Source organism: Natator depressus, chromosome 10 (genome assembly GCF_965152275.1).
Source record: "Natator depressus isolate rNatDep1 chromosome 10, rNatDep2.hap1, whole genome shotgun sequence".
Taxonomy (NCBI): Eukaryota; Metazoa; Chordata; order Testudines; family Cheloniidae; genus Natator; species Natator depressus.
Genome location: NC_134243.1, coordinates 79672443 through 79684718, shown reverse-complemented (window position 1 = coordinate 79684718; position 12276 = coordinate 79672443). Strand labels below are relative to the sequence as shown.

The 12276-nt window shown below is 57.0% G+C and overlaps 1 protein-coding gene across 2 annotated transcripts; it reads right to left on the bottom strand.

The window, feature by feature from the left end:
• Positions 1-2241: 2241 nt before the first annotated feature.
• On the bottom strand, positions 2242-12245 carry SKOR1 (SKI family transcriptional corepressor 1). 2 transcript variants are annotated; one of them, XM_074964837.1, is made up of 9 exons: positions 11977-12245; positions 8073-9993; positions 7195-7291; positions 6406-6513; positions 5607-5678; positions 4227-4301; positions 3897-3971; positions 3320-3385; positions 2242-2962 (listed from the first exon to the last, which is right to left on the bottom strand). In XM_074964837.1, exons 2-9 carry the CDS (start codon positions 9975-9977, stop codon positions 2865-2867), a joined length of 2496 nt encoding a protein of 831 aa, XP_074820938.1. In that variant the 5' UTR covers positions 9978-9993; positions 11977-12245; the 3' UTR covers positions 2242-2864. The 2 variants fall into 2 exon arrangements, with proteins under 2 accessions (XP_074820938.1, XP_074820937.1); XM_074964836.1 differs by lacking the exon at positions 11977-12245 and adding an exon at positions 10185-10445.
• Between the last annotated feature and the right edge of the window lie 31 nt (positions 12246-12276).

The window sequence follows — 12276 nt, the reverse complement described above, 5'->3', positions numbered from 1 at the left end:
ATCATTATCAATAATTGTGCACAGAGCAATAATTCAGCTATTCACGCTGGTTTTTAACACGCATGCCACTGCGCCAAGCCGGGCGAGCTCCAGAAGGCGTGTGGCCGCCGGTTCGCGGCCAGGCCTCGCCGGCGGGTCCGCTCAAACGCCTCGCGTCGCCGTCAGGTGCGCGGCTCTTGCTTCAAGTAACAGGGCCCGGGCAAGAAATCCCAAAGCTGGGGCCAGGGGCTTTCCACCGCTCGGCTCTTTGGCTGAATCAACGAACCCTCAGTCGCGCCCCGATGGAGCAGCGACTCTGGGGGGCAGCGGCCCAGGTCAGCTCCTGCCCCCCTCCCCAGGGCAGAGGCCACTTTAAAGCGATCTGAGCCAGGCAGACCTGGGAGCGGGGGTTTCAGAAGATAAACGGGGCGGGGGGAGGGGGACAGAGAGATCTTATTTGGAACAAGAAACTGACCAAACAAATGCTGCGTATGGCTCCCAGGGTAACAGCCTGGACCTTTTCATGGAGCAATTTCAGGGCGAATTCGGCATCTATTTACCGATGGATACACCATATATACAAACCCAGTTAGTAAGTAACCTACAGCCCTCTTGTTCAGGGACGGGGAGGCGCAACTGTACCCCCCAAGATCTGACCAGCTGATGAAAGGATGCTGGGGTGTCTCACTGAACAGATCCCGCTCCCTCCCTGGGGGCCTGGCCACGTGCAGGGGTGTCCAGGGCCTCGCCAAAAGATTGGCAGCTTGGCCTGGCGATCAGCTGACCAGAGGACCCCCTGCCTGTCATGTTAGCCCCCCGTTGCTTCTATTTAATGTGGCAATGCTGCCCCACTGGCTAGGCCAGGAGAGCCTCCCCCATCCCGCCTGGGGCGGCCAGGGGCGCCCCCCCCCCCCACTTGGAGTCCGCCGTCCCTCCTTCATCTGCAGCTGTTTCTGGCTAGGTGCATCCCGGGCTCAACGCAGGTATTCAGGGCGAAGGGGTGCGCCAGCCACTCAGCACCGGAGTCCCCTGGGTGACACCAGCCTAGAAATGCGCCTTAGTGAGTTCCCGGGCGGCTCCACAGAGGAGGAAACTTTGCAAAGAAAAGCTTCACCCCGCCCCCGCCCCCATTTACCTCTCCCGCCCCCCCCCCCATGCCCCTTGCAGCGCAGCGCTCGGGCCAGGTGAGGCCCGCGACACCCCCAGCTGGCCCATGCGGAGAGAAACAGGCTCAGGGCCGCTCTGCCTGTCCTCCGGGTCTCACTCCGATTCGGGGAGGGGGGCTGGGAAGGTGCGAGCAGGTGGCTAACGCTGGGCGTTGTTTGGACCTTTGCACCAAGGGCGGGAGATGCCCCAGCTCCGGGCTGGGAGCGGGCCAAGGAGCCAGCCAGTCTCGGGGCAGGGGCCGGGGGGCTCTAGGAAGCCCGCTGTCTTCACCCCTCGGCGCTGCGGAGCAAGAGGGCCGGCTCCTGGCCCCCTGGCAGCAGCAGCGGGTCCCGGCCAGAGGAAATGGGGCCTGAACAGCTGATCTCGCCTCCAGCCTCTGCTTTGCGCGGCTGGCTCTGGGGATGGGGGAGCGGCGGCGGCAATGAACCAAAACCAGGGCGCGCCAGAGGCCGCCCGGCTGACTGCCGGGGAGATGGCCCCGGGCTGCTAAGCTGCTGCCGGGACTCCTGCGTGTCCCTTCGCCGTCCCCGGCCGGCTGGGGCCGATACCGCGCCTCGGCTCCTCCGGCTGCAGCTGGGGCGGTCAGGCCCTGGGGGCTAATTGAGTAAGAGCCTCCTGGTCCCATGGGGGAAGAGCCTTTGCCCCCTGCCCAGGCGGGGGGAGAGAACCAGAGATGGGGGAGGCGGCAGAGGGAGGGGCTGGGTATTTCCCTGGTGCTCTCTCGCTGGGAAGCAGGACGGCCCCCCTCCCAGCCCTGGCTAGCCCGGCAGAGGGGGAGGCAGACCCGGCTCTCTAGGATTCTGCTCGGAACTGGATTGTGGACACCCTGGTCCAGGCATTGCCCTGGGCCTCCCCCGGACTTCTCTGTTTGGCCCTTTCCCCCGTTTTCGCCAGTAAGGGCCGCTACCCCTGCTTCGACGCCGGCCTGAGCTCATTCGGAGTCAGCTCGAGCCAGTCCCTTTCACACTTCGATTGAGCCGAATCGCTTCGAACACAGTTCGGTACCCGACTTCCTCGTCTCCAGGCTGGCCAATAACTCAGCCGCCACCCCGCTGTGCTTAAAGGGTGCTTTTATTAAAGAACAAAAATCGCTTACAGAGGTTTCTCCCCCCACAACAGGGGGGAGGGTTTTTATTATTATTATTATTATTATTATTTCTTCTCCTTTCCTTGGGTGTACCGTGAGTCGCAAACCGCCCAATAAAGTGCTGTGACATCCATCATTTACAAGGGATCGTCGAGGGGAAATAAATATACATCATAAATCAATAAAAATTCAACAAATACTGGACCAAGAGAAATCACAGTACATTTATATGCATTGCACATAGCCACTGTTCCCAGTCTAGACGAGGGTTTCAAGAAGTGGACAGACAGGTAGGCATGGAGCGGGGCAGACAGTGAGCAAGGAGAAAGTCTCTGGCAGAATTCCTGGGATCGATTCGATTCACAGCGGACCTCGTCTGTGGGCGTTTTGTTTTGCTAATTCGCTTTTGGTCCGTTTACACCTTGACGGTCAGCTGCCCGGATTCCCAGACTTTATGAGCTGTATTTACACTCCTAGAAACCCTGGGCCCGAGAGCTCCACACAGTCCTGTATTTACACGTGTCTCCTTAGAAATGGCTTGTGGCTGCGTTTTCCCTTTCGCGGCGCAAGGGGCTGCCGGCTATTTACACTCCGAAATCGCATGGCTTTGGCGGGGAGGGCGGGGGGGGGCTCATTGGGGCAGCAGGGGCGGCTTGAAGGAGCAGTTCCCCGTGCAGTGGCGAGGCGTGAGCATTTTGCAGGAGAAGTGGTGGAGCGCGTCGTGGGCCTCTGCAAAGGGACAGACACAAAGCAAACTCGTTACTCCTGGTGCCCCGCACGCGTTCACACCGGGCTCGGTTCGGATCCCCATCGCCCAGGGGGAAGCAGCTAGGCTTCCCCTGACAGCCGTACAATCTAACGTGCATCCTTCAAGGACAATGGATTGAGGCGATTTCCAGATCTGTCGCCCCCCTGCACACCTGGTTCAACATTTCCCTCTTTTATCGACACGCGTTGGTTTCCCCGTTTGGTTTCAACCCCAAGTGGCCCGCGTTTTATTTCGCATCCGTGTACCCCTTCCCCCCGCGGAAAATGATTTTCCAGGTGGGCATTTCCCCCATCTCCTCCCCTGCTTTGGAGAGATACCTTTTAACTTCTGCTGGATGGCGTAGCGAGCTTTCCTCTCCTGGTCCAATTCGTTACACAAGGTATCTGGGAAGAGGGGGGAAACGGATCAGAGATGTGATGCCTTCAGAGTGAAGGGCATAAATCATCACACAACACAGCCACTTCGAGGTTGAATGAAACCAGGCTCTGGAGTTCGGGGTTTAAAACCAAACCAACCAAGGAGCGCGCTGGCTTAGGATCGCAGTCTGGTATTGGAAAGCAACGGCTGAGAATTACGCTTTAAGGCAGATGGATACAGTCAAAATTCAAGCAAACTTAGGCATTACTTCCCAGGTAATTTTACGCCTCGGTTTTTAATTTAGAAGCCCTGGAAATTGCTGCGATAAGAAGTTCAATCACTCCTGTGTAATGATGCCTCCGAGCCGTATGCTGGGCTGGCTGGCAATTCGGGGGCTAATCAGAGTATACAGAAGGATATTCAATAAAAAAAATAATTGTTAAATTACCTCCCATTTACATGTAAATGACTGAGCTCACACGGCAAGCGCCCTACCAGGGCGTCTACGCGCAGGCTCTCACCGGAGTCGGGCCTTACCTCTGACAATTTGTAGCTGCTGAACCATTTCTTCCCTGTACGCCAGCTCCCTCTTCATCTGATCCTGAAAATTATCTGTGCGGATGGCAGGCAGCCGTCAGTGAGAACGGTAACGCAGCTCTCCCCCCTCGGCCCGAGCATGCATCTAGTGGGGAGGTGTAAAGCAGGCCTGCGGATGGGAGACAGGTCCTACCTTTTCGGATGGGGCTTGCTCAAAAGAGTGGGAAGCTACAAGGCCCCAGTGGGACAGGTTAAAGTGGATTTTAAGTCATTATAAAAACTGGAGTCGTTGATGCGTGAAACGTCTGGGGGGGGGGGGGGGGCGGGTACCTTTTAGACTTTGGAATTCCCGTTCTAATTTCTTCCTGAGCTCCACTTGCTCCAGGAGCAGTTTTTGCAACTCGTCTGTGGAAAGAGAAAGAGAACACACACTTTCCACATGGAGAAGGATCGGCGTTTGCTTTAATCGCATTACATTAATCACAGGAGTTAATCACTCCCGGGGAAAAAAATACCTACAGCCAACAGAAAATTATAAACGGGGCGCTCTGCCTGGGAACTAAAGGCACCTGAAATCTGTGGGGTCCATCCTAAGGGACGGGGCTGGGAGCTGCGTCCGTTTTAAGGAGCCCACAAGCACCCTCGAAGACAGGAGGATAAAACCCTGTGACGCTTTCTGCGATAGGAGAGAGGCTGCAAGAACGGCGGGTCGGTGGTTTTAAGGCCAATCTGAATTCATCATCGAGTCATGAATCATTCCTCGGGATTTCCGATCGCCCGTGTTTGGAACATTTCAGCTCTTCGCGCTGAATCAAGGGGACGCGTCAAACCCCTGCCCATTAAGGACAATGCAAATCACCCCCCAGCCTTCAGCTTCCTCACTGATTTATGGAAAGTGACAACGGAAGGTGGAGGTGAAGTAACTCTCTCACGCAGCAGCCTGGCCCCCTTTCACGGTTTCTCTAAATGCTGACGGGGGTAGTTACAGTTTGGGACCCCTGGCCAGGCCTCGACAGCTCTCCAGGCAGCCAAAAGAGAAACGAGCCCTTCTCGGAGAGTTTATGCCCCTTTATTGGCAGACAGGCCACCATCGCTGCGCGCTTGTCTCTACCCGGCCTGTCTCAACGCGCCCCGCATCTCTGCTAGGTGCGCGATTCGATCCGCTTCCACTCCGTTCCAGATTAGGATTCGGTCCTTTGGACAGGACGGAGGAGTAGATCCCATTTACCCAAATCTCTCTAGCTCACCATCCGTCTATCTCACTTGTTCAAAGCCCAACAGGGAGAGGAAATGGCGTACAAAGCCCTCTGTGTACTCGGATTGCTCCGGTAGTGTTTCCCCGCGTCAGGAGTTTCACACACACTTCTTGGGGCCGCGTCATCTGCTGCAGAGATGGCATCGCTTCTCCTGGCGAGAAGGCAAGAGCCTGCGCTTTCCAAACCCTCCTGGGTTGATCCCGCCTTCCACGGTCTTTGTGTAAGAACTTAAAATCGGCTACTTGTCCCAGTCCAGTTCATTGGATTGCAGGGCCCATTACATACCAAGAACTGAAACTCGAAGTAAAGCCCCAGAGATTCCTCCCCCACCACACACGCACCCAGTCGGGACCTGCGGTTACTGAGCTGACAAAACAGATTGTGGGAGGACGCAGCTGAGACGCTAATGGAAAAATCCCCCTGCCCGAGGGTCACCAGAGCCCCGGAACCTCACCTCTTGCCAGATTTTCAATGTCTTTTTCAACTAGTTGGGTCCCCATAAAGTCAAGGCTGAGACCTTCCTCACCTGCAGTGCAGAACATGCATAGCGTTAGATTGCTTCTGGAGGAGACCTGAGGGTCAGAGAGACAGTGAGAAGCAAGCACCGGTTTGAGTTCCTCTCTGGTACTGGCGCGAGGGACTGTGTCACTCGTGCAAGAGCCAGACTGTCCATAAACAGTGCCCCGGCCCGGGCCAGGAAGTTTACTCACAAGCTGTGAAAGACACAACCGCTAAGTCTTCTAATCGTTGGGCTGGAGATCAGCGAGTCCTGTTCGCATTAAACACAGCTTGACTGTAAGCTCCTTGGAGAAGCGACCTTATCTTGCTAACTGCGGCACACCTCATACCAGTGGAGTATTAAATAATGAAAGTGGGGTGGGGGTTAAAGCTAAAACCGGATCCTACTTCTCATGTGTGTAAGTGACAAAACCCTGAAAGGGAAAAAATCAAGGCCATAGCAACCTAGGAAAAGTGACTTGTAATTCACCGAGTTATTTAAATATTTATTTGCCTAAAGCTGTAGGGGACACCTTTTTACTGGTGATTTAAATGAGCTCCTTTCAGGGGAGAAAAAGTCCTGTCAAAAATATCTATTATTTCGGCGGAAGATAAGGAGCGCAGGAGTTGTGATTTATTGGCCCTTTGCACGCACTCCGGTTTCCACCGCAGTTTGCGTCTGAAAGGTCACAGACCGGGTTACAAAACAAAAGCCTCCTTTGGAGCAGAAGGGCAATCCTGTGCCTGCCGCTTACCTCTGTCGGTATTTACAGGACTTGGATGCGAGACATTCCTTTGGTCTTGATAGGATTTGCTGGTCTCTAAATCCTCTGCTGTCGAGTGATTGTCGTCTTTATCTTGCTCTTAAAGTTAATAAACCGATTTTCAACCATAAGCAAAGAAAGTATTATCCTAATATATCCTTAATTACATAATTAAGGACAAAGTCCTTATTAAAGCCTTCTAATCCTAATCGCTTTGCAAGTGGACAGGAGCTTGCTCTCCTGGAGGTTTACTGAAAGGTGCATTCAAGCTCCCCTAGAGCGCACACGCGCTCCTAAACAGGCGGGACCAAGAGAGAGGCTGAACCGAGTTGAAAATAGAGTAAAAAATCACAGGCTTCTCCGTTACAAATTCAGCAGCTGCTTCGAAGTTTTCGCTACCAAACCTTTTGCAAGCGGTAACTCCACCAGATACAGGGAGAGTAAAATACTTGCCATTTAAGGGCAGTTTACACCCAGCAAACATGTGCCCCTAAATAAATCCGACTAAAAAAAAGCAGTCACCCGAAATGACACCCGAGGTTTGGATTATTTGCACGAAAGACCTTCCCTTAAAACAGCTAAATTTGTTTGAAGGTCCTGCCAAAAATGGAAATGACATGTAAAGATTCATATAGTCTATTAGCAGGCTTGGAATAAGAATTATTCCAAAGGAGGTGGTGATGGGGGGGGGGGTGAGTGTTGTCTCTCTTTTCTCTCCCCCTCCCCCGTTTAAAATTTCAAGCCATCGGAGACAATGGCGAGCAAAGAGGGCAATTTTACCATTTGCCTCGGGGTTGCAAAGGTAAGTGGCTGCAGGCCCCAGTGAAGCAGCGTTCTTCAGAGCCTGCAGATGGTCTTCTCTTTCCTGGGTGTAGACCTTCAAAATAAAGGGAAAAATTAAACGGAATTAGTTGGGGGGGGGGGTGGTCACACCAGCGAGGATCCCCAGCCAGCCCCAGACGCCACGGAGTTCGGGGCACTTACTGCTGCGGGGGGTTGCCAGAGAGTGACTTCCCCGCGGCAGAAGGCGACGATCGTTTTATTAAGCGTAATTATTAGCGCTCCGGAGAAAATTACCCCCATTAAAATCCAACCGCAGAGTACAAGAGCTTTTCAAAGCCTGGAGCCCCCACAGACCCAGCAGACACCTAATTTTAGGCAATTTCCCCCCTAACCATGAAAGCAATCCTTCTAATCAGGTTAATTAGCTGTGGTTTAATGCGGCTGCATGTAAATTTACAGGTGCGCCGAATAACCCCTTTTAAAATAATAACGGGGGGGGCCTGAATCAAACCCCCCCGATGCGCCGTGGCATTCATAGCGTGCGGGGTTGAATATCCTGCCGGCTGCGGACAGTGCCCGTCCCCTGCCAGCTTCCCCCCAGAGCCAGGCACGGCTCCTGTGTCTCGGATAAAGCCACGCAGGCCCCTGGCGATCGGAGCCGTGTCCGCTTCCTCCCACGTCTGCCCCCCTCCCCAGGGCCGGGTCTCCATCACCTGCCCCGACACGGCATGCTCCCGCCTGCACCGCGGCCAGGCCTGGCCTCCCCCGGGGCCTGGGCCTTGCACCCACGCCCGGGGCTCCAGGGGCCCGTGGGCTCAGCGCCCGAGCTCGGGAAGGGCCCGGTTTGGAGCTGGGTGCCCGGCGGAGCCTCCCACCTCGTAGCCGCCCCTGCTGCTGCTCCTCTGCGGGCTCCCCTCGGGCGGCGGCCGGTTCCCTTCCTCCGGCCCCTGCTCCCCGGCTTTCTCCTCGGCCAGAGGCGGCGGCGGCGGCTCCTCCGCCCTGGGCAGCAGCTGCGGCTCCTCCGCCGCCTCCTCCTCCTCCTCGTCCTCGGGGAAGCGGTTGGACTCCACGTCCACCTCGGGCTCGTCGGCCGTGTCGGCGCCGGGCGAGAGGGAGCGGTAGCTGGAGCTGCCCTCGCTGAGGAAGTCCGGGGACAGGTAGCCGGCCGCGCCCCGGCCCGCCCCGCCGTAGGCCTCCCGGGTGCCGTACAGCTTGGCGATGCTCTCCGCGTCCTTCACCACGGGGCGGAAGGCGGAGAGGTAGCTGCCCTTGCGGGGCAGGGGCAGCGGGGGCAGCAGCGCCTCGTCCCCGGACCGCTCCTCCTCGGCGGCCGCCCTGGAGAGGGCGCTGGAGCAGCGCTCGCCGTCCGCCCCGGAGCCCTCCTGCGGGGTGGCGCTGCTGCGCCCGCTGCCCGACGGCTCCGAGCCCTCCAGCTCGCTGTGGCGGCCGCCCAGGCCCGGGGGGTCGGCGGCGGCCGCGGCGGCGGCGGCGGCGGCCGCCACCACCACCGCGGTGGCGGCCGCTTTGGCCTGGCTCTGGGCCGGGTAGGGCGGCACGGGCAGGCTGCCGGCGGCCGGCCAGAACATAGGGAAGGGCGGGTAGACGCCGCCGTCCTTGCCCGCCCCGGCCTGGTGCGGCGGCGGCTGCTGCTGGGGTTGGTGGGGGTGCGGGTGGCCCCAGAACATGCCCGGCGGCAGGGCGCCCCCCTTGCCGGGCTCGCCCCCGCCGGCTCCGCCCAGCGAGTCCTCCTGCTTCTTGGGGCAGAGCCCGAAGGCGGCGGCCGGGAAGCCGTAGGGGTGCGGGAAGAGCGGCGGCGGCAGCTTCTGCAGCATGCCGAAGCCTTTGCTGGGCACCGGGATGACCGGGTAGCTGCGCACCGCGCCGGCCCCGCCGTGCGCCCCGGCCAGGCTCAGCGCGCCGCGCTCCCCCGGCGCCTCCTCACCGCTGCAGCGCAGGCTCTTGTGCGCCGGGGCCAGCTCGGCTCCGCCGGGCGGCGGCGGGTGCAGGGCGGCCTTGGCGGCCGGGGAGGCGCCGGCGGCGGCCGCCCCGTGCAGGGAGAAGGTCCGCTTGCGGGTGCCGCCGTTGAACATGGCCTTGACATCCTCCCAGGCGTGGCTCAGCTCGTCCGTGGCCGTCTTGTCGCCCAGCTTGAGGTGGCGGCGCCAGGAGTTGAAGTTGGCGGCGTCGGGCTGGGTGTACTTGGAGTCCGGCGTGCGGTGGGAGTGGAAGATGAACTTGTTGGGCGAGAAGTACATGCTGCAGTAGCCGCACTTGATGCACTTGGCCCGGGAGCTGTTGTAGCGGGCCGGGATGAAGCTGCCCCGCGAGCCCCAGGCGCACTCGTGCACCACGTCGAAGGCGAAGTTCTCCGGCAGCTTGGGCGGCTTGTGCTCGCCCAGGAAGGACTTGCAGAGCCGCTCCGCCTCCCGCTTGGTGATCATGCCGCAGCGCCGGGACGAGATGGGCATGGCCCCGGCCCGCCGCAGGATCTCCAGCTGCACCGGGGTGCACTGCACGCAGGTGATGCCCAGCGCCACCCGCCGGTTGTGGATCTCATTGTAGCTGTAGTTCTTGAGCAGGGTGTTGGAGATCTGCGCCAGGCACAGGCGCTCCTGCCCGTCGATGACCAGGGACACTATGGGCACGCCGTACAGGGAGGTCTCACCCACTTGGTTGGGCTTGAGGGGATTGGAGCCCGAGTAGGGCTGCAGCTCTTGCTTTGAATTCGGGGAGGAGCTTGCGTCTCTCCCCGTTCCCATCTGACTGGCAATCGCCTCCATCCCCCCCAGAACAATCCTGCAAAACAAAAACACAACAAAAGGCAGAGATTAGCCACGCACCCGCGGCCCTGGCTGCTCGGCTCTGGCGTGCAAACCGAACCCTTGCTCCTGGGGGAAAGCAGCCAGCCAGGAAGCCTGGTAAACTCCAGCTGCGGACCCTGCCTGGGCAGCGTTTGGCCTTTTGTGTCGCAGCCGATCTTCCCCTACCTGGTAAAACTGTCTTAGCAGCCGCACTGCATCCGTCTCTACACCGCGGCAGGGGCATTGCACAGGCAGAAAATCCCCTGGGCGCTGGATGGTACAAGGAGACGTTTGGAGAGGCTGCCGCTATTCTTTGTGGCTTGAAAGGTTTTGCTGTGTGTTAAGTAAGACCTGTTCCCCCTTATCCTCCCTCCCCCGGTCACCTATTATTCCAGGATCTGTCTGCGGTTCCAGACCCATGCAGACCTGAGAAGCAGGGCCAAAATGTCATTTTAAATCTACCACAATTACTGCATTCCGTGGGCACACGCAGAGGAAGAGAATCTCGAACATAAAATATTAACGATCGACACAATGCACCTCTGTGTGTCGCAAAGGAATCGCTCGGGGTATTTAGTTACAAATGAAAATAGCACAGCCAGAAATGAAAACACAAACCGACCCTGTTTGTTGTCAGATTTCGCCTTTGGATCGCAAGCCTGCCTGGTCACTTGGCCATTTCTGAGCAGAAGTGGGGGGCATTAAACGCAACAGCCCAACATCCCTTCGTGAAGCGTTTGGGATTTTTTTTGGGGGGGGGGTTCCCCCTCTTTCCCTCTATTTTTAATCTCCCACGTTTCAGACGCTCGGTTTCTCCCTCTAACCTATTCCCTGTTTGTTTGTTTGTGTTAAATAGCACCTCGGCTAGGTAAGTGCTGGAGGAAAGAAAAACAGACTTTAATGAGCGCTGCGTGCAATTGTATTTACACATTAGAGGAGCTACTCAGTAAATAACTAGCTAACCTGGCTGCTCCACTTTAGATAACCGTGAGGGGATTTACACTAACCGCGGTTTTAAATAAACTCACTGTCTTTCTTAGCCTCCCAGTAATCCTGCGGTGACACGGGGCCACATGCATTTAATCAAAACCACTGCGCTCATGCTTTAAAGGGTTCCCATTTGTCAGCCCGAAAGAGTACCACAAAACCAGAGAAGATTCAGGAAATGCTCTGCAGCCGAAAACTGTCGGGTTTCCTCCGCGACTTTGGGCCCCGAGTTATTTTTAAATGCGCTGGACCAACAATTCTACTTGAAACAAGTTGAGCGTGCACGGAGATTCTCCCTTGTCGAATGCCATTGCAGGGGATTAGGAGCGAGGAAGATTACTGACCTGCCCCATAAGGCTCCCAACTCGCCCAGAGAGCAGAAGGAATCGTGAGCCAAGCAAATTAGCTTATCTAAAAGGGATCGCCGCATTAAGCAGCTTTCATTGTAATTACACAAAATAGCTGGAGTAGTGTCCTCCTCGAAATCAGACTCAAACTTCACCCCACTTCTGTCTAAACGCTGCCATGTTCCAGACAAAGGGGCTTCACTGTCTTGGCTGCAGCCAAAATATTCCTAGCTGGGATCCAATATTGGGAACACGTATTTATTTAGATTTATGGGGGGGGGGTGTGATTTTTTGTTTATTTTTAAGTGACTAATTCAGGACAGCAAGTTATTCACCCCTCACACCAGCACCTCACATCCCAACGCCTAATCGGACGTGAAACAGGCAGAATGTGGCCGAGTGTCATGGAATTAAAAGGAATTACTTTGAGATCAACAGAAACGAAGGAGGCGCCAGCCAGGGAAGGAGCAGAGAGGCAGGCGGCAGACGGGAAAGCCCGAAATGTCGCTGAGCCACGTATTGTTTCAACGACTCCCAGGGTCTGCTTGGATTTTCGGGTGTCGGGTTCGAAGCAGGGTTGCAAAATAAATTCAAGGAAAGCCATGGAATGCGGGTGCAGGTTTGCAGGGAGGGGAAGGGCTTACCTTGTGCGGAGCAATCCCTGGAGCGACGGGCAAGGTCGGAAGCAGTTGTCAAAATAGCCCAGCGCCCCAAAACCAATCCACCCGCAGCTCGCTAGGTTCCGTTCTTGCCAGGCTGCAGCGGCATCCACAACCCAATGAAGGTGCGGAGTTTCATGGGAGCGCCCGGGCTCCTGCCCTCCGCCCGTGTCCTCCCGCGCGGAGATGCAACAAGAAAAGTGACCACATGGCAGGTCCAAGGGAGGATCCTGATCCTTAGCTGAAGACGCTGCACATTGATCCAGTGACAGCTAAAATAATAGA